Here is a 24170-nt window from a genome sequence, read left to right as displayed (position 1 = left end):
GACAGTCTGATAAACAGAGAAACAACAGCAGAGAGACTACAGACAGTCTGATAAACAGAGATACAACAGCAGAGAGACTAAAGACAGTCTGATAAACAGAGAAACAACAGCAGAGAGACTACAGACAGTCTGATAAACAGAGATACAACAGCAGAGAGACTAAAGACAGTCTGATAAACAGAGAAACAACAGCAGAGAGACTAAAGACAGTCTGATAAACAGAGATACAACAGCAGAGAGACTAAAGACAGTCTGATAAACAGAGATACAACAGCAGAGAGACTACAGACAGTCTGATAAACAGAGATACAACAGCAGAGAGACTAAAGACAGTCTGATAAACAGAGATACAACAGCAGAGAGACTACAGACAGTCTGATAAACAGAGATACAACAGCAGAGAGACTAAAGACAGTCTGATAAACAGAGATACAACAGCAGAGAGACTACAGACAGTCTGATAAACAGAGAAACAACAGCAGAGAGACTACAGACAGTCTGATAAACAGAGATACAACAGCAGAGAGACTAAAGACAGTCTGATAAACAGAGATACAACAGCAGATAGACTACAGACAGTCTGATAAACAGAGAAACAACAGCAGAGAGACTAAAGACAGTCTGATAAACAGAGAAACAACAGCAGAGAGACTACAGACAGTCTGATAAACAGAGATACAACAGCAGAGAGACTAAAGACAGTCTGATAAACAGAGATACAACAGCAGAGAGACTACAGACAGTCTGATAAACAGAGAAACAACAGCAGAGAGACTACAGACAGTCTGATAAACAGAGAAACAACAGAGAGAGACTACAGACAGTCTGATAAACAGAGATACAACAGCAGAGAGACTAAAGACAGTCTGATAAACAGAGAAACAACAGCAGAGAGACTAAAGACAGTCTGATAAACAGAGATACAACAGCAGAGAGACTACAGACAGTCTGATAAACAGAGATACAACAGCAGAGAGACTACAGACAGTCTGATAAACAGAGATACAACAGCAGAGAGACTAAAGACAGTCTGATAAACAGAGATACAACAGCAGAGAGACTAAAGACAGTCTGATAAACAGAGAAACAACAGCAGAGAGACTAAAGACAGTCTGATAAACAGAGATACAACAGAGAGAGACTAAAGACAGTCTGATAAACAGAGATACAACAGAGAGAGACTACAGACAGTCTGATAAACAGAGATACAACAGCAGAGAGACTAAAGACAGTCTGATAAACAGAGATACAACAGAGAGAGACTAAAGACAGTCTGATAAACAGAGATACAACAGCAGAGAGACTAAAGACAGTCTGATAAACAGAGAAACAACAGCAGAGAGACTAAAGACAGTCTGATAAACAGAGATACAACAGCAGAGAGACTACAGACAGTCTGATAAACAGAGATACAACAGCAGAGAGACTACAGACAGTCTGATAAACAGAGAAACAACAGCAGAGAGACTACAGACAGTCTGATAAACAGAGATACAACAGCAGAGAGACTAAAGACAGTCTGATAAACAGAGAAACAACAGCAGAGAGACTACAGACAGTCTGATAAACAGAGATACAACAGAGAGAGACTAAAGACAGTCTGATAAACAGAGATACAACAGAGAGAGACTACAGACAGTCTGATAAACAGAGATACAACAGCAGAGAGACTAAAGACAGTCTGATAAACAGAGATACAACAGAGAGAGACTAAAGACAGTCTGATAAACAGAGATACAACAGCAGAGAGACTACAGACAGTCTGATAAACAGAGATACAACAGCAGAGAGACTACAGACAGTCTGATAAACAGAGATACAACAGCAGAGAGACTACAGACAGTCTGATAAACAGAGATACAACAGCAGAGAGACTAAAGACAGTCTGATAAACAGAGATACAACAGCAGAGAGACTACAGACAGTCTGATAAACAGAGAAACAACAGCAGAGAGACTACAGACAGTCTGATAAACAGAGATACAACAGCAGAGAGACTAAAGACAGTCTGATAAACAGAGATACAACAGCAGATAGACTACAGACAGTCTGATAAACAGAGAAACAACAGCAGAGAGACTAAAGACAGTCTGATAAACAGAGAAACAACAGCAGAGAGACTACAGACAGTCTGATAAACAGAGATACAACAGCAGAGAGACTAAAGACAGTCTGATAAACAGAGATACAACAGCAGAGAGACTACAGACAGTCTGATAAACAGAGAAACAACAGCAGAGAGACTACAGACAGTCTGATAAACAGAGAAACAACAGAGAGAGACTACAGACAGTCTGATAAACAGAGATACAACAGCAGAGAGACTAAAGACAGTCTGATAAACAGAGAAACAACAGCAGAGAGACTAAAGACAGTCTGATAAACAGAGATACAACAGCAGAGAGACTACAGACAGTCTGATAAACAGAGATACAACAGCAGAGAGACTACAGACAGTCTGATAAACAGAGATACAACAGCAGAGAGACTAAAGACAGTCTGATAAACAGAGATACAACAGCAGAGAGACTAAAGACAGTCTGATAAACAGAGAAACAACAGCAGAGAGACTAAAGACAGTCTGATAAACAGAGATACAACAGCAGAGAGACTACAGACAGTCTGATAAACAGAGAAACAACAGCAGAGAGACTAAAGACAGTCTGATAAACAGAGAAACAACAGCAGAGAGACTAAAGACAGTCTGATAAACAGAGATACAACAGCAGAGAGACTACAGACAGTCTGATGAACAGAGAAACAACAGCAGAGACTACAGACAGTCTGATAAACAGAGAGAGACTACAGACAGTCTGATAAACAGAGAAACAACAGCAGAGAGACTACAGACAGTCTGATAAACAGAGATACAACAGCAGAGAGACTAAAGACAGTCTGATAAACAGAGAAACAACAGCAGAGAGACTACAGACAGTCTGATAAACAGAGATACAACAGCAGAGAGACTAAAGACAGTCTGATAAACAGAGAAACAACAGCAGAGAGACTAAAGACAGTCTGATAAACAGAGATACAACAGCAGAGAGACTAAAGACAGTCTGATAAACAGAGATACAACAGCAGAGAGACTACAGACAGTCTGATAAACAGAGATACAACAGCAGAGAGACTAAAGACAGTCTGATAAACAGAGATACAACAGCAGAGAGACTACAGACAGTCTGATAAACAGAGATACAACAGCAGAGAGACTAAAGACAGTCTGATAAACAGAGATACAACAGCAGAGAGACTACAGACAGTCTGATAAACAGAGAAACAACAGCAGAGAGACTACAGACAGTCTGATAAACAGAGATACAACAGCAGAGAGACTAAAGACAGTCTGATAAACAGAGATACAACAGCAGATAGACTACAGACAGTCTGATAAACAGAGAAACAACAGCAGAGAGACTAAAGACAGTCTGATAAACAGAGAAACAACAGCAGAGAGACTACAGACAGTCTGATAAACAGAGATACAACAGCAGAGAGACTAAAGACAGTCTGATAAACAGAGATACAACAGCAGAGAGACTACAGACAGTCTGATAAACAGAGAAACAACAGCAGAGAGACTACAGACAGTCTGATAAACAGAGAAACAACAGAGAGAGACTACAGACAGTCTGATAAACAGAGATACAACAGCAGAGAGACTACAGACAGTCTGATAAACAGAGATACAACAGCAGAGAGACTAAAGACAGTCTGATAAACAGAGAAACAACAGCAGAGAGACTAAAGACAGTCTGATAAACAGAGATACAACAGCAGAGAGACTAAAGACAGTCTGATAAACAGAGATACAACAGCAGAGAGACTACAGACAGTCTGATAAACAGAGATACAACAGCAGAGAGACTAAAGACAGTCTGATAAACAGAGATACAACAGCAGAGAGACTACAGACAGTCTGATAAACAGAGATACAACAGCAGAGAGACTAAAGACAGTCTGATAAACAGAGATACAACAGCAGAGAGACTACAGACAGTCTGATAAACAGAGAAACAACAGCAGAGAGACTACAGACAGTCTGATAAACAGAGATACAACAGCAGAGAGACTAAAGACAGTCTGATAAACAGAGATACAACAGCAGATAGACTACAGACAGTCTGATAAACAGAGAAACAACAGCAGAGAGACTAAAGACAGTCTGATAAACAGAGAAACAACAGCAGAGAGACTACAGACAGTCTGATAAACAGAGATACAACAGCAGAGAGACTAAAGACAGTCTGATAAACAGAGATACAACAGCAGAGAGACTACAGACAGTCTGATAAACAGAGAAACAACAGCAGAGAGACTACAGACAGTCTGATAAACAGAGAAACAACAGAGAGAGACTACAGACAGTCTGATAAACAGAGATACAACAGCAGAGAGACTAAAGACAGTCTGATAAACAGAGAAACAACAGCAGAGAGACTAAAGACAGTCTGATAAACAGAGATACAACAGCAGAGAGACTACAGACAGTCTGATAAACAGAGATACAACAGCAGAGAGACTACAGACAGTCTGATAAACAGAGATACAACAGCAGAGAGACTAAAGACAGTCTGATAAACAGAGATACAACAGCAGAGAGACTAAAGACAGTCTGATAAACAGAGAAACAACAGCAGAGAGACTAAAGACAGTCTGATAAACAGAGATACAACAGCAGAGAGACTACAGACAGTCTGATAAACAGAGAAACAACAGCAGAGAGACTAAAGACAGTCTGATAAACAGAGAAACAACAGCAGAGAGACTAAAGACAGTCTGATAAACAGAGATACAACAGCAGAGAGACTACAGACAGTCTGATGAACAGAGAAACAACAGCAGAGACTACAGACAGTCTGATAAACAGAGAGAGACTACAGACAGTCTGATAAACAGAGAAACAACAGCAGAGAGACTACAGACAGTCTGATAAACAGAGATACAACAGCAGAGAGACTAAAGACAGTCTGATAAACAGAGAAACAACAGCAGAGAGACTACAGACAGTCTGATAAACAGAGATACAACAGCAGAGAGACTAAAGACAGTCTGATAAACAGAGAAACAACAGCAGAGAGACTAAAGACAGTCTGATAAACAGAGATACAACAGCAGAGAGACTAAAGACAGTCTGATAAACAGAGATACAACAGCAGAGAGACTACAGACAGTCTGATAAACAGAGATACAACAGCAGAGAGACTAAAGACAGTCTGATAAACAGAGATACAACAGCAGAGAGACTACAGACAGTCTGATAAACAGAGAAACAACAGCAGAGAGACTAAAGACAGTCTGATAAACAGAGAAACAACAGCAGAGAGACTAAAGACAGTCTGATAAACAGAGATACAACAGCAGAGAGACTACAGACAGTCTGATAAACAGAGAAACAACAGCAGAGACTACAGACAGTCTGATAAACAGAGAGAGACTACAGACAGTCTGATAAACAGAGAAACAACAGCAGAGAGACTACAGACAGTCTGATAAACAGAGATACAACAGCAGAGAGACTACAGACAGTCTGATAAACAGAGATACAACAGCAGAGAGACTAGAGACAGTCTGATAAACAGAGAAACAACAGCAGAGAGACTACAGACAGTCTGATAAACAGAGATACAACAGCAGAGAGACTACAGACAGTCTGATAAACAGAGATACAACAGCAGAGAGACTACAGACAGTCTGATAAACAGAGATACAACAGCAGAGAGACTAAAGACAGTCTGATAAACAGAGATACAACAGCAGAGAGACTACAGACAGTCTGATAAACAGAGATACAACAGCAGAGAGACTACAGACAGTCTGATAAACAGAGAAACAACAGCAGAGAGACTACAGACAGTCTGATAAACAGAGATACAACAGCAGAGAGACTAAAGACAGTCTGATAAACAGAGAAACAACAGCAGAGAGACTACAGACAGTCTGCTAAACAGAGATACAACAGAGAGAGACTAAAGACAGTCTGATAAACAGAGATACAACAGAGAGAGACTACAGACAGTCTGATAAACAGAGATACAACAGCAGAGAGACTAAAGACAGTCTGATAAACAGAGATACAACAGAGAGAGACTAAAGACAGTCTGATAAACAGAGATACAACAGCAGAGAGACTACAGACAGTCTGATAAACAGAGATACAACAGCAGAGAGACTACAGACAGTCTGATAAACAGAGATACAACAGCAGAGAGACTACAGACAGTCTGATAAACAGAGATACAACAGCAGAGAGACTAAAGACAGTCTGATAAACAGAGATACAACAGCAGAGAGACTACAGACAGTCTGATAAACAGAGAAACAACAGCAGAGAGACTACAGACAGTCTGATAAACAGAGATACAACAGCAGAGCGACTAAAGACAGTCTGATAAACAGAGATACAACAGCAGATAGACTACAGACAGTCTGATAAACAGAGAAACAACAGCAGAGAGACTACAGACAGTCTGATAAACAGAGATACAACAGCAGAGAGACTAAAGACAGTCTGATAAACAGAGAAACAACAGCAGAGAGACTACAGACAGTCTGATAAACAGAGATACAACAGCAGAGAGACTAAAGACAGTCTGATAAACAGAGATACAACAGCAGAGAGACTACAGACAGTCTGATAAACAGAGAAACAACAGCAGAGAGACTACAGACAGTCTGATAAACAGAGAAACAACAGAGAGAGACTAAAGACAGTCTGATAAACAGAGATACAACAGCAGAGAGACTAAAGACAGTCTGATAAACAGAGAAACAACAGCAGAGAGACTAAAGACAGTCTGATAAACAGAGATACAACAGCAGAGAGACTACAGACAGTCTGATAAACAGAGATACAACAGCAGAGAGACTACAGACAGTCTGATAAACAGAGATACAACAGCAGAGAGACTAAAGACAGTCTGATAAACAGAGATACAACTGCAGAGAGACTAAAGACAGTCTGATAAACAGAGAAACAACAGCAGAGAGACTAAAGACAGTCTGATAAACAGAGAAACAACAGCAGAGAGACTAAAGACAGTCTGATAAACAGAGATACAACAGCAGAGAGACTAAAGACAGTCTGATAAACAGAGAAACAACAGCAGAGAGACTAAAGACAGTCTGATAAACAGAGATACAACAGCAGAGAGACTACAGACAGTCTGATAAACAGAGAAACAACAGCAGAGAGACTAAAGACAGTCTGATAAACAGAGAAACAACAGCAGAGAGACTAAAGACAGTCTGATAAACAGAGATACAACAGCAGAGAGACTACAGACAGTCTGATGAACAGAGAAACAACAGCAGAGACTACAGACAGTCTGATAAACAGAGAGAGACTACAGACAGTCTGATAAACAGAGAAACAACAGCAGAGAGACTACAGACAGTCTGATAAACAGAGATACAACAGCAGAGAGACTAAAGACAGTCTGATAAACAGAGAAACAACAGCAGAGAGACTACAGACAGTCTGATAAACAGAGATACAACAGCAGAGAGACTAAAGACAGTCTGATAAACAGAGAAACAACAGCAGAGAGACTAAAGACAGTCTGATAAACAGAGATACAACAGCAGAGAGACTAAAGACAGTCTGATAAACAGAGATACAACAGCAGAGAGACTACAGACAGTCTGATAAACAGAGATACAACAGCAGAGAGACTAAAGACAGTCTGATAAACAGAGATACAACAGCAGAGAGACTACAGACAGTCTGATAAACAGAGATACAACAGCAGAGAGACTACAGACAGTCTGATAAACAGAGATACAACAGCAGAGAGACTACAGACAGTCTGATAAACAGAGATACAACAGCAGAGAGACTACAGACAGTCTGATAAACAGAGATACAACAGCAGAGAGACTACAGACAGTCTGATAAACAGAGATACAACAGCAGAGAGACTACAGACAGTCTGATAAACAGAGATACAACAGCAGAGAGACTACAGACAGTCTGATAAACAGAGATACAACAGCAGAGAGACTACAGACAGTCTGATAAACAGAGATACAACAGCAGAGAGACTACAGACAGTCTGATAAACAGAGAAACAACAGCAGAGAGACTACAGACAGTCTGATAAACAGAGATACAACAGCAGAGAGACTACAGACAGTCTGATAAACAGAGATACAACAGCAGAGAGACTAAAGACAGTCTGATAAACAGAGAAACAACAGCAGAGAGACTAAAGACAGTCTGATAAACAGAGAAACAACAGCAGAGAGACTAAAGACAGTCTGATAAACAGAGATACAACAGCAGAGAGACTACAGACAGTCTGATAAACAGAGATACAACAGCAGAGAGACTAAAGACAGTCTGATAAACAGAGAAACAACAGCAGAGAGACTAAAGACAGTCTGATAAACAGAGAAACAACAGCAGAGAGACTAAAGACAGTCTGATAAACAGAGATACAACAGCAGAGAGACTAAAGACAGTCTGATAAACAGAGAAACAACAGCAGAGAGACTAAAGACAGTCTGATAAACAGAGATACAACAGCAGAGAGACTACAGACAGTCTGATAAACAGAGAAACAACAGCAGAGAGACTAAAGACAGTCTGATAAACAGAGAAACAACAGCAGAGAGACTAAAGACAGTCTGATAAACAGAGATACAACAGCAGAGAGACTAAAGACAGTCTGATGAACAGAGAAACAACAGCAGAGACTACAGACAGTCTGATAAACAGAGAGAGACTACAGACAGTCTGATAAACAGAGAAACAACAGCAGAGAGACTACAGACAGTCTGATAAACAGAGATACAACAGCAGAGAGACTAAAGACAGTCTGATAAACAGAGAAACAACAGCAGAGAGACTACAGACAGTCTGATAAACAGAGATACAACAGCAGAGAGACTAAAGACAGTCTGATAAACAGAGAAACAACAGCAGAGAGACTAAAGACAGTCTGATAAACAGAGATACAACAGCAGAGAGACTAAAGACAGTCTGATAAACAGAGATACAACAGCAGAGAGACTACAGACAGTCTGATAAACAGAGATACAACAGCAGAGAGACTAAAGACAGTCTGATAAACAGAGATACAACAGCAGAGAGACTACAGACAGTCTGATAAACAGAGATACAACAGCAGAGAGACTACAGACAGTCTGATAAACAGAGATACAACAGCAGAGAGACTACAGACAGTCTGATAAACAGAGATACAACAGCAGAGAGACTACAGACAGTCTGATAAACAGAGATACAACAGCAGAGAGACTACAGACAGTCTGATAAACAGAGATACAACAGCAGAGAGACTACAGACAGTCTGATAAACAGAGATACAACAGCAGAGAGACTACAGACAGTCTGATAAACAGAGAAACAACAGCAGAGAGACTACAGACAGTCTGATAAACAGAGATACAACAGCAGAGAGACTACAGACAGTCTGATAAACAGAGATACAACAGCAGAGAGACTACAGACAGTCTGATAAACAGAGATACAACAGCAGAGAGACTAAAGACAGTCTGATAAACAGAGATACAACAGCAGAGAGACTACAGACAGTCTGATAAACAGAGATACAACAGCAGAGACTACAGACAGTCTGATAAACAGAGATACAACAGCAGAGAGACTACAGACAGTCTGATAAACAGAGAAACAACAGCAGAGAGACTAAAGACAGTCTGATAAACAGAGAAACAACAGCAGAGAGACTAAAGACAGTCTGATAAACAGAGATACAACAGCAGAGAGACTAAAGACAGTCTGATAAACAGAGAAACAACAGCAGAGAGACTAAAGACAGTCTGATAAACAGAGATACAACAGCAGAGAGACTACAGACAGTCTGATAAACAGAGATACAACAGCAGAGAGACTAAAGACAGTCTGATAAACAGAGAAACAACAGCAGAGAGACTAAAGACAGTCTGATAAACAGAGAAACAACAGCAGAGAGACTAAAGACAGTCTGATAAACAGAGATACAACAGCAGAGAGACTAAAGACAGTCTGATAAACAGAGAAACAACAGCAGAGAGACTAAAGACAGTCTGATAAACAGAGATACAACAGCAGAGAGACTACAGACAGTCTGATAAACAGAGAAACAACAGCAGAGAGACTAAAGACAGTCTGATAAACAGAGAAACAACAGCAGAGAGACTAAAGACAGTCTGATAAACAGAGATACAACAGCAGAGAGACTACAGACAGTCTGATGAACAGAGAAACAACAGCAGAGACTACAGACAGTCTGATAAACAGAGAGAGACTACAGACAGTCTGATAAACAGAGAAACAACAGCAGAGAGACTACAGACAGTCTGATAAACAGAGATACAACAGCAGAGAGACTAAAGACAGTCTGATAAACAGAGAAACAACAGCAGAGAGACTACAGACAGTCTGATAAACAGAGATACAACAGCAGAGAGACTAAAGACAGTCTGATAAACAGAGAAACAACAGCAGAGAGACTAAAGACAGTCTGATAAACAGAGATACAACAGCAGAGAGACTAAAGACAGTCTGATAAACAGAGATACAACAGCAGAGAGACTACAGACAGTCTGATAAACAGAGATACAACAGCAGAGAGACTAAAGACAGTCTGATAAACAGAGATACAACAGCAGAGAGACTACAGACAGTCTGATAAACAGAGATACAACAGCAGAGAGACTACAGACAGTCTGATAAACAGAGATACAACAGCAGAGAGACTACAGACAGTCTGATAAACAGAGATACAACAGCAGAGAGACTACAGACAGTCTGATAAACAGAGATACAACAGCAGAGAGACTACAGACAGTCTGATAAACAGAGATACAACAGCAGAGAGACTACAGACAGTCTGATAAACAGAGATACAACAGCAGAGAGACTACAGACAGTCTGATAAACAGAGATACAACAGCAGAGAGACTACAGACAGTCTGATAAACAGAGAAACAACAGCAGAGAGACTACAGACAGTCTGATAAACAGAGATACAACAGCAGAGAGACTACAGACAGTCTGATAAACAGAGATACAACAGCAGAGAGACTACAGACAGTCTGATAAACAGAGATACAACAGCAGAGAGACTAAAGACAGTCTGATAAACAGAGATACAACAGCAGAGAGACTACAGACAGTCTGATAAACAGAGATACAACAGCAGAGAGACTACAGACAGTCTGATAAACAGAGATACAACAGCAGAGAGACTACAGACAGTCTGATAAACAGAGAAACAACAGCAGAGAGACTACAGACAGTCTGATAAACAGAGATACAACAGCAGAGAGACTAAAGACAGTCTGATAAACAGAGAAACAACAGCAGAGAGACTACAGACAGTCTGATAAACAGAGATACAACAGCAGAGAGACTAAAGACAGTCTGATAAACAGAGATACAACAGAGAGAGACTAAAGACAGTCTGATAAACAGAGATACAACAGAGAGAGACTAAAGACAGTCTGATAAACAGAGATACAACAGCAGAGAGACTACAGACAGTCTGATAAACAGAGATACAACAGCAGAGAGACTACAGACAGTCTGATAAACAGAGATACAACAGCAGAGAGACTACAGACAGTCTGATAAACAGAGATACAACAGCAGAGAGACTAAAGACAGTCTGATAAACAGAGATACAACAGCAGAGAGACTACAGACAGTCTGATAAACAGAGATACAACAGCAGAGAGACTAAAGACAGTCTGATAAACAGAGAAACAACAGCAGAGAGACTACAGACAGTCTGATAAACAGAGAAACAACAGCAGAGAGACTACAGACAGTCTGATAAACAGAGATACAACAGCAGAGAGACTATAGACAGTCTGATAAACAGAGATACAACAGCAGAGAGACTACAGACAGTCTGATAAACAGAGAAACAACAGCAGAGAGACTACAGACAGTCTGATAAACAGAGATACAACAGCAGAGAGACTAAAGACAGTCTGATAAACAGAGAAACAACAGCAGAGAGACTACAGACAGTCTGATAAACAGAGATACAACAGCAGAGAGACTAAAGACAGTCTGATAAACAGAGATACAACAGCAGAGAGACTACAGACAGTCTGATAAACAGAGAAACAACAGCAGAGAGACTACAGACAGTCTGATAAACAGAGAAACAACAGAGAGAGACTACAGACAGTCTGATAAACAGAGATACAACAGCAGAGAGACTAAAGACAGTCTGATAAACAGAGAAACAACAGCAGAGAGACTAAAGACAGTCTGATAAACAGAGATACAACAGCAGAGAGACTACAGACAGTCTGATAAACAGAGATACAACAGCAGAGAGACTACAGACAGTCTGATAAACAGAGATACAACAGCAGAGAGACTAAAGACAGTCTGATAAACAGAGATACAACAGCAGAGAGACTACAGACAGTCTGATAAACAGAGAAACAACAGCAGAGAGACTAAAGACAGTCTGATAAACAGAGACACAACAGCAGAGAGACTAAAGACAGTCTGATAAACAGAGATACAACAGCAGAGAGACTACAGACAGTCTGATAAACAGAGAAACAACAGCAGAGAGACTAAAGACAGTCTGATAAACAGAGATACAACAGCAGAGAGACTACAGACAGTCTGATAAACAGAGAAACAACAGCAGAGACTACATACAGTCTGATAAACAGAGAGAGACTACAGACAGTCTGATAAACAGAGAAACAACAGCAGAGAGACTACAGACAGTCTGATAAACAGAGATACACCAGCAGAGAGACTAAAGACAGTCTGATAAACAGAGAAACAACAGCAGAGAGACTACAGACAGTCTGATAAACAGAGATACAACAGCAGAGAGACTAAAGACAGTCTGATAAACAGAGAAACAACAGCAGAGAGACTAAAGACAGTCTGATAAACAGAGATACAACAGCAGAGAGACTAAAGACAGTCTGATAAACAGAGATACAACAGCAGAGAGACTACAGACAGTCTGATAAACAGAGATACAACAGCAGAGAGACTAAAGACAGTCTGATAAACAGAGAAACAACAGCAGAGAGACTACAGACAGTCTGATAAACAGAGATACAACAGCAGAGAGACTAAAGACAGTCTGATAAACAGAGATACAACAGAGAGAGACTAAAGACAGTCTGATAAACAGAGATACAACAGAGAGAGACTAAAGACAGTCTGATAAACAGAGATACAACAGCAGAGAGACTACAGACAGTCTGATAAACAGAGATACAACAGCAGAGAGACTACAGACAGTCTGATAAACAGAGATACAACAGCAGAGAGACTACAGACAGTCTGATAAACAGAGATACAACAGCAGAGAGACTAAAGACAGTCTGATAAACAGAGATACAACAGCAGAGAGACTACAGACAGTCTGATAAACAGAGATACAACAGCAGAGAGACTAAAGACAGTCTGATAAACAGAGAAACAACAGCAGAGAGACTACAGACAGTCTGATAAACAGAGAAACAACAGCAGAGAGACTACAGACAGTCTGATAAACAGAGATACAACAGCAGAGAGACTATAGACAGTCTGATAAACAGAGATACAACAGCAGAGAGACTACAGACAGTCTGATAAACAGAGAAACAACAGCAGAGAGACTACAGACAGTCTGATAAACAGAGATACAACAGCAGAGAGACTAAAGACAGTCTGATAAACAGAGAAACAACAGCAGAGAGACTACAGACAGTCTGATAAACAGAGATACAACAGCAGAGAGACTAAAGACAGTCTGATAAACAGAGATACAACAGCAGAGAGACTACAGACAGTCTGATAAACAGAGAAACAACAGCAGAGAGACTACAGACAGTCTGATAAACAGAGAAACAACAGAGAGAGACTACAGACAGTCTGATAAACAGAGATACAACAGCAGAGAGACTAAAGACAGTCTGATAAACAGAGAAACAACAGCAGAGAGACTAAAGACAGTCTGATAAACAGAGATACAACAGCAGAGAGACTACAGACAGTCTGATAAACAGAGATACAACAGCAGAGAGACTACAGACAGTCTGATAAACAGAGATACAACAGCAGAGAGACTAAAGACAGTCTGATAAACAGAGATACAACAGCAGAGAGACTACAGACAGTCTGATAAACAGAGAAACAACAGCAGAGAGACTAAAGACAGTCTGATAAACAGAGACACAACAGCAGAGAGACTAAAGACAGTCTGATAAACAGAGATACAACAGCAGAGAGACTACAGACAGTCTGATAAACAGAGAAACAACAGCAGAGAGACTAAAGACAGTCTGATAAACAGAGATACAACAGCAGAGAGACTACAGACAGTCTGATAAACAGAGAAACAACAGCAGAGAGACTACAGACAGTCTGATAAACAGAGATACAACAGCAGAGAGACTACAGACAGTCTGATAAACAGAGATACAACAGCAGAGAGACTACAGACAGTCTGATAAACAGAGAAACAACAGCAGAGAGACTACAGACAGTCTGATAAACAGAGATACAACAGCAGAGAGACTACAGACAGTCTGATAAACAGAGATACAACAGCAGAGAGACTACAGACAGTCTGATAAACAGAGATACAACAGCAGAGAGACTAAAGACAGTCTGATAAACAGAGATACAACAGCAGAGAGACTACAGACAGTCTGATAAACAGAGATACAACAGCAGAGACTACAGACAGTCTGATAAACAGAGATACAACAGCAGAGAGACTACAGACAGTCTGATAAACAGAGAAACAACAGCAGAGAGACTAAAGACAGTCTGATAAACAGAGAAACAACAGCAGAGAGACTAAAGACAGTCTGATAAACAGAGATACAACAGCAGAGAGACTAAAGACAGTCTGATAAACAGAGAAACAACAGCAGAGAGACTAAAGACAGTCTGATAAACAGAGATACAACAGCAGAGAGACTACAGACAGTCTGATAAACAGAGATACAACAGCAGAGAGACTAAAGACAGTCTGATAAACAGAGAAACAACAGCAGAGAGACTAAAGACAGTCTGATAAACAGAGAAACAACAGCAGAGAGACTAAAGACAGTCTGATAAACAGAGATACAACAGCAGAGAGACTAAAGACAGTCTGATAAACAGAGAAACAACAGCAGAGAGACTAAAGACAGTCTGATAAACAGAGATACAACAGCAGAGAGACTACAGACAGTCTGATAAACAGAGAAACAACAGCAGAGAGACTAAAGACAGTCTGATAAACAGAGAAACAACAGCAGAGAGACTAAAGACAGTCTGATAAACAGAGATACAACAGCAGAGAGACTACAGACAGTCTGATGAACAGAGAAACAACAGCAGAGACTACAGACAGTCTGATAAACAGAGAGAGACTACAGACAGTCTGATAAACAGAGAAACAACAGCAGAGAGACTACAGACAGTCTGATAAACAGAGATACAACAGCAGAGAGACTAAAGACAGTCTGATAAACAGAGAAACAACAGCAGAGAGACTACAGACAGTCTGATAAACAGAGATACAACAGCAGAGAGACTAAAGACAGTCTGATAAACAGAGAAACAACAGCAGAGAGACTAAAGACAGTCTGATAAACAGAGATACAACAGCAGAGAGACTAAAGACAGTCTGATAAACAGAGATACAACAGCAGAGAGACTACAGACAGTCTGATAAACAGAGATACAACAGCAGAGAGACTAAAGACAGTCTGATAAACAGAGATACAACAGCAGAGAGACTACAGACAGTCTGATAAACAGAGATACAACAGCAGAGAGACTACAGACAGTCTGATAAACAGAGATACAACAGCAGAGAGACTACAGACAGTCTGATAAACAGAGATACAACAGCAGAGAGACTACAGACAGTCTGATAAACAGAGATACAACAGCAGAGAGACTACAGACAGTCTGATAAACAGAGATACAACAGCAGAGAGACTACAGACAGTCTGATAAACAGAGATACAACAGCAGAGAGACTACAGACAGTCTGATAAACAGAGATACAACAGCAGAGAGACTACAGACAGTCTGATAAACAGAGAAACAACAGCAGAGAGACTACAGACAGTCTGATAAACAGAGATACAACAGCAGAGAGACTACAGACAGTCTGATAAACAGAGATACAACAGCAGAGAGACTACAGACAGTCTGATAAACAGAGATACAACAGCAGAGAGACTAAAGACAGTCTGATAAACAGAGATACAACAGCAGAGAGACTACAGACAGTCTGATAAACAGAGATACAACAGCAGAGAGACTACAGACAGTCTGATAAACAGAGATACAACAGCAGAGAGACTACAGACAGTCTGATAAACAGAGAAACAACAGCAGAGAGACTACAGACAGTCTGATAAACAGAGATACAACAGCAGAGAGACTAAAGACAGTCTGATAAACAGAGAAACAACAGCAGAGAGACTACAGACAGTCTGATAAACAGAGATACAACAGCAGAGAGACTAAAGACAGTCTGATAAACAGAGATACAACAGAGAGAGACTAAAGACAGTCTGATAAACAGAGATACAACAGAGAGAGACTAAAGACAGTCTGATAAACAGAGATACAACAGCAGAGAGACTACAGACAGTCTGATAAACAGAGATACAACAGCAGAGAGACTACAGACAGTCTGATAAACAGAGATACAACAGCAGAGAGACTACAGACAGTCTGATAAACAGAGATACAACAGCAGAGAGACTAAAGACAGTCTGATAAACAGAGATACAACAGCAGAGAGACTACAGACAGTCTGATAAACAGAGATACAACAGCAGAGAGACTAAAGACAGTCTGATAAACAGAGAAACAACAGCAGAGAGACTACAGACAGTCTGATAAACAGAGAAACAACAGCAGAGAGACTACAGACAGTCTGATAAACAGAGATACAACAGCAGAGAGACTATAGACAGTCTGATAAACAGAGATACAACAGCAGAGAGACTACAGACAGTCTGATAAACAGAGAAACAACAGCAGAGAGACTACAGACAGTCTGATAAACAGAGATACAACAGCAGAGAGACTAAAGACAGTCTGATAAACAGAGAAACAACAGCAGAGAGACTACAGACAGTCTGATAAACAGAGATACAACAGCAGAGAGACTAAAGACAGTCTGATAAACAGAGATACAACAGCAGAGAGACTACAGACAGTCTGATAAACAGAGAAACAACAGCAGAGAGACTACAGACAGTCTGATAAACAGAGAAACAACAGAGAGAGACTACAGACAGTCTGATAAACAGAGATACAACAGCAGAGAGACTAAAGACAGTCTGATAAACAGAGAAACAACAGCAGAGAGACTAAAGACAGTCTGATAAACAGAGATACAACAGCAGAGAGACTACAGACAGTCTGATAAACAGAGATACAACAGCAGAGAGACTACAGACAGTCTGATAAACAGAGATACAACAGCAGAGAGACTAAAGACAGTCTGATAAACAGAGATACAACAGCAGAGAGACTACAGACAGTCTGATAAACAGAGAAACAACAGCAGAGAGACTAAAGACAGTCTGATAAACAGAGACACAACAGCAGAGAGACTAAAGACAGTCTGATAAACAGAGATACAACAGCAGAGAGACTACAGACAGTCTGATAAACAGAGAAACAACAGCAGAGAGACTAAAGACAGTCTGATAAACAGAGATACAACAGCAGAGAGACTACAGACAGTCTGATAAACAGAGAAACAACAGCAGAGACTACATACAGTCTGATAAACAGAGAGAGACTACAGACAGTCTGATAAACAGAGAAACAACAGCAGAGAGACTACAGACAGTCTGATAAACAGAGATACACCAGCAGAGAGACTAAAGACAGTCTGATAAACAGAGAAACAACAGCAGAGAGACTACAGACAGTCTGATAAACAGAGATACAACAGCAGAGAGACTAAAGACAGTCTGATAAACAGAGAAACAACAGCAGAGAGACTAAAGACAGTCTGATAAACAGAGATACAACAGCAGAGAGACTAAAGACAGTCTGATAAACAGAGATACAACAGCAGAGAGACTACAGACAGTCTGATAAACAGAGATACAACAGCAGAGAGACTAAAGACAGTCTGATAAACAGAGAAACAACAGCAGAGAGACTACAGACAGTCTGATAAACAGAGATACAACAGCAGAGAGACTAAAGACAGTCTGATAAACAGAGATACAACAGAGAGAGACTAAAGACAGTCTGATAAACAGAGATACAACAGAGAGAGACTAAAGACAGTCTGATAAACAGAGATACAACAGCAGAGAGACTACAGACAGTCTGATAAACAGAGATACAACAGCAGAGAGACTACAGACAGTCTGATAAACAGAGATACAACAGCAGAGAGACTACAGACAGTCTGATAAACAGAGATACAACAGCAGAGAGACTAAAGACAGTCTGATAAACAGAGATACAACAGCAGAGAGACTACAGACAGTCTGATAAACAGAGATACAACAGCAGAGAGACTAAAGACAGTCTGATAAACAGAGAAACAACAGCAGAGAGACTACAGACAGTCTGATAAACAGAGAAACAACAGCAGAGAGACTACAGACAGTCTGATAAACAGAGATACAACAGCAGAGAGACTATAGACAGTCTGATAAACAGAGATACAACAGCAGAGAGACTACAGACAGTCTGATAAACAGAGAAACAACAGCAGAGAGACTACAGACAGTCTGATAAACAGAGATACAACAGCAGAGAGACTAAAGACAGTCTGATAAACAGAGAAACAACAGCAGAGAGACTACAGACAGTCTGATAAACAGAGATACAACAGCAGAGAGACTAAAGACAGTCTGATAAACAGAGATACAACAGCAGAGAGACTACAGACAGTCTGATAAACAGAGAAACAACAGCAGAGAGACTACAGACAGTCTGATAAACAGAGAAACAACAGAGAGAGACTACAGACAGTCTGATAAACAGAGATACAACAGCAGAGAGACTAAAGACAGTCTGATAAACAGAGAAACAACAGCAGAGAGACTAAAGACAGTCTGATAAACAGAGATACAACAGCAGAGAGACTACAGACAGTCTGATAAACAGAGATACAACAGCAGAGAGACTACAGACAGTCTGATAAACAGAGATACAACAGCAGAGAGACTAAAGACAGTCTGATAAACAGAGATACAACAGCAGAGAGACTACAGACAGTCTGATAAACAGAGAAACAACAGCAGAGAGACTAAAGACAGTCTGATAAACAGAGACACAACAGCAGAGAGACTAAAGACAGTCTGATAAACAGAGATACAACAGCAGAGAGACTACAGACAGTCTGATAAACAGAGAAACAACAGCAGAGAGACTAAAGACAGTCTGATAAACAGAGATACAACAGCAGAGAGACTACAGACAGTCTGATAAACAGAGAAACAACAGCAGAGACTACATACAGTCTGATAAACAGAGAGAGACTACAGACAGTCTGATAAACAGAGAAACAACAGCAGAGAGACTACAGACAGTCTGATAAACAGAGATACACCAGCAGAGAGACTAAAGACAGTCTGATAAACAGAGAAACAACAGCAGAGAGACTACAGACAGTCTGATAAACAGAGATACAACAGCAGAGAGACTAAAGACAGTCTGATAAACAGAGAAACAACAGCAGAGAGACTAAAGACAGTCTGATAAACAGAGATACAACAGCAGAGAGACTAAAGACAGTCTGATAAACAGAGATACAACAGCAGAGAGACTACAGACAGTCTGATAAACAGAGATACAACAGCAGAGAGACTAAAGACAGTCTGATAAACAGAGATACAACAGCAGAGAGACTACAGACAGTCTGATAAACAGAGATACAACAGCAGATAGACTACAGACAGTCTGATAAACAGAGATACAACAGCAGAGAGACTACAGACAGTCTGATAAACAGAGATACAACAGCAGAGAGACTACAGACAGTCTGATAAACAGAGATACAACAGCAGAGAGACTACAGACAGTCTGATAAACAGAGATACAACAGCAGAGAGACTACAGACAGTCTGATAAACAGAGATACAACAGCAGAGAGACTACAGACAGTCTGATAAACAGAGAAACAACAGCAGAGAGACTACAGACAGTCTGATAAACAGAGATACAACAGCAGAGAGACTACAGACAGTCTGATAAACAGAGATACAACAGCAGAGAGACTACAGACAGTCTGATAAACAAAGATACAACAGCAGAGAGACTACAGACAGTCTGATAAACAGAGATACAACAGCAGAGAGACTACAGACAGTCTGATAAACAGAGATACAACAGCAGAGAGACTAAAGACAGTCTGATAAACAGAGATACAACAGCAGAGAGACTACAGACAGTCTGATAAACAGAGATACAACAGCAGAGAGACTAAAGACAGTCTGATAAACAGAGATACAACAGCAGAGAGACTAAAGACAGTCTGATAAACAAACAAACCTGTTACTATTCTGTGGAAGATGACGGGGATCTGGTCTCTGGTGACTAGAACTTCATCCTCCTTCTCAGAGTTTGACACGTATGTGTTGTCTGGGTTGAGAGAAGAAGAAAGGAGACATTTCATTTGGAGGCTAACTAGATAAGTGCTCATAACCCATATACAGTTAAAGTCGGACGTTGAGTCAAATACATTTAAACTCCTTTTTTCACAATTCCTGACATTTAATCTTTGTAAAAATGGTCTTAGGTCAGTTTGGACCACCACTTTATTTTAAGAATGTGAAATGTCAGAATAATAGTAGAGAGAATTATTTATTTCAGCTTTTATTTCTTTCATCACATTCCCAGTAGGACAGAAGTTTACATACAGTCAAATAGTATTTGGTAGCATTGCCTTTAAATTGTTTAACTTGGGTCAAACGTCACGGGTAGCCTTCCACAAGCTTCCCACAATAAGTTGGGTGAATTTTGGCCCACTCCTCCTGACAGAGCTGGTGTAACTGAGTCAGGTTTGTAGGCCTCCTGGCTCGCACACGCTTTTTCAGTTCTGCCCACATTTTCTATAGGATTGAGGTCAGGGCTTTCTGATGGCCACTCCAATACCTTGACTTTGTTGTCCTTAAGCCATTTTGCCACAACTTTGGAAGTATGCTTGGGGTCATTGTCCATTTGGAAGACCCATTTGCAACCAAGCTTTAACTTCCTGACTGATGTCTTGAGATGTTGCTTCAATATATCCACATAATTTTACTGCCTCATGATGCCATCAATTTTGTGAAGTGCACCAGTCCCTCCTGCAGCAAAGCACCCACACAACATGATGCTGCCACGGTTTTGGAGCAGTGGCTTCTTCCTTGCTGAGCGGCCTTTCACGTTATGTCAATATAGGACTTGTTTTACTGTGGATATAGATACTTTTGTACCCGTTTCCTCCAGCATCTTCGCAAGGTCCTTTGCTGTTGTTCTGGGATTGATTTGCACTTTTTGCACCAAAGTACGTTCATCTCTAGGAGACAGAACGCGTCTGCTTCCTGAGCGGTATGACGGCTGCGTGGTCCCATGGTGTTTATACTTGCGTACTATTGTTTGTACAGATGAACGCGGTACCTTCAGGTGTTTGGAAAATGTTCCCAAGGATGAACCAGACTTGTGGAGGTCTACAATTATTTTCTGAGGTCTTGGCTGATTTCTTTTGATTTTCCCATGATGTCAAGCAAAGAGGCACTGAGTTTGAAGGTAGGCCTTGAAATACATCCACAGGTACACCTCCAATTGACTCAAATTATGTCAATTGGCCTATCAGAAGGTTTTCTAATGATCAATTAGCCTTTTAAAATGATCAACTTGGATTAGCTAACACAACGTGCCATTGGAACACAGGAGTGATGGTTGCTGATAATGGGCCTCTGTACGCCTATGTAGATATTCCATTTAAAAAATCAGCTGTATCCAGCTACAATAGTCATTTACAACATTAACAATGTCTACACTGTATTTATGATCAATTTGATGTTATTTTTTTATTTAAAAAATGGACAACAAAAAAAAAAGTGTTTTTTCTTTTAAGAACAAGGACATTTCAAAGTGCTGAACGGTAGCGTATATATCTACACAGTACCAGTCAAAGGTTTGGACACACCTACTCATTCAAAAGGTTTTTCTTAAGTTTTACTATTTTCTACATTGTAGAATAATAGTGAATAAATCAAAACTATGAAATAACACATATGGAATCATGTAGTAACCAAAAAAAAAGTGTTAAACAAATCAAAATATATTTTAATATTTGAGATTCTTCAAAGCAGCCACCCTTTGGCTTGATGACAGTTTTGCACACTCTTTGCATTCTCTCAACCAGCTTCATGAGGAATGCTTTTCCAAAAGTCTTGAAGGAGTTCCCACATATGCTGAGTACTTGTTGGCTGCTTTTTCTTCACTCTGCGGTCCAACTCATCCCAAACCATGTCAATTGGGTTTGAAGTCGGGTGACTGTGGAGACCCGGTCGTCTGATGCAGCACTCCATCAGTCTCCTTTTTGGTCAAATAGTCCTTACACAGCCTGGAGGTGTGTTTTGGGTCATTGTCCTGTTGAAAAGCAAATGACAGTCCCACTAAGCCCAAACCAGATGGGACGGCGTATCACTGCAGAATGCTGTGGTAGCCATGCTGGTTAAGTGTGCCTTGAATTCTAAATAAATCACTGACAGTTTCACAAAAGCACAGCACCCCCACACCATCACACCTCCTCTTCCATGCTTCACGGTGGGAACCACACATTTATTTGTTTAATTGAACCTTTATTTAACTAGACAAGTCAGTTAACAACAAATTCTTATTTACAATGACGCACTACCCCGGCCAAACCCCGACGACGCTGGGCCAATTGTGCGCCGCCCTATGGGACTCCCAATCACGGCCAGATGTGATACAGCCTGGATTCGAACCAGGGATTGTAGTGACGCCTCTTGCACTGAGATGCAGTGCCTTAGACGCTGTGCCACTCGGGAGCCCTGCGTCTCACAAAGACACAGCGTTTGGAACCAAAAAAAAATCGCAAATTTGGACTCATCAGACCAAAGGACAGATTTCCACCGGTCTAATGTCCATTGCTCGTGTTATTCATCTTATTGGTGTCCTTTAGTAGTGGTTACTTTGCAGCATTTCGACCATGAAGGCCTGATTCACTCAGTCTCCTCTGAACAGCTGATGTTGAGATGTGTGTTTGTAATATATATTCCTTAATTATTTTCTCCTAACTCTACCACTCCTCCCCTAATGGGAGTAAACTAATGGGAAAACAACACTTAGGCTTCTACTTCCAGCTTATACATATTATATACACTTTATGGACACAGTATATTTTACATGAGTAATCTTGTTGTTTTTAGTCCCACCATCCTGCTCTCCTCAACCCCTCCCATCGGTCTCTGAACACCATCCAGTCCCACCATCCTGCTCTCCTCAACCCCTCCCATCGGTCTCTGAACACCATCCAGTCCCACCATCCTGCTCTCCTCAACCCCTCCCATCGGTCTCTGAACACCATCCAGTCCCACCATCCTGCTCTCCTCAACCCCTCCCATCGGTCTCTGAACACCATCCAGTCCCACCATCCTGCTCTCCTCAACCCCTCCCATCGGTCTCTGAACACCATCCAGTCCCACCATCCTGCTCTCCTCAACCCCTCCCATCGGTCTCTGAACACCATCCAGTCCCACCATCCTGCTCTCCTCAACCCCTCCCATCGGTCTCTGAACACCATCCAGTCCCACCATTCTGCTCTCCTCAACCCCTCCCATCGGTCTCTGAACACCATCCAGTCCCACCATTCTGCTCTCCTCAACCCCTCCCATCGGTCTCTGAACACCATCCAGTCCCACCCTTCAGCTCTCCTCAACCCCTCCCATCGGTCTCTGAACACCATCCAGTCCCACCATCCTGCTCTCCTCAACCCCTCCCATCGGTCTCTGAACACCATCCAGTCCCACCATCCTGCTCTCCTCAACCCCTCCCATCGGTCTCTGAACACCATCCAGTCCCACCATCCTGCTCTCCTCAACCCCTCCCATCGGTCTCTGAACACCATCCAGTCCCACCATCCTGCTCTCCTCAACCCCTCCCATCGGTCTCTGAACACCATCCAGTCCCACCATCCTGCTCTCCTCAACCCCTCCCATCGGTCTCTGAACACCAT

General features: G+C 41.0%; 1 protein-coding gene across 2 annotated transcripts in view; it reads right to left on the bottom strand.

Moving 5' to 3' along the window:
- The window catches only part of LOC139544891 (protein mono-ADP-ribosyltransferase PARP8-like), a 113010-nt gene that overhangs the window by 57492 nt on the left and 31348 nt on the right, over positions 1-24170 (bottom strand). For both annotated transcript variants that reach the window (XM_071352061.1, XM_071352063.1), the window contains exon 4: positions 20477-20566. In XM_071352061.1, the coding sequence (XP_071208162.1) occupies positions 20477-20566 (90 nt within the window). The remainder of the gene's footprint in view (positions 1-20476; positions 20567-24170) is intronic.

This window comes from Salvelinus alpinus, chromosome 19 (genome assembly GCF_045679555.1).
Source record: "Salvelinus alpinus chromosome 19, SLU_Salpinus.1, whole genome shotgun sequence".
NCBI classification, from domain to species: domain Eukaryota; kingdom Metazoa; phylum Chordata; class Actinopteri; order Salmoniformes; family Salmonidae; genus Salvelinus; species Salvelinus alpinus.
This window is presented reverse-complemented; position numbering and strand designations above follow the sequence as displayed.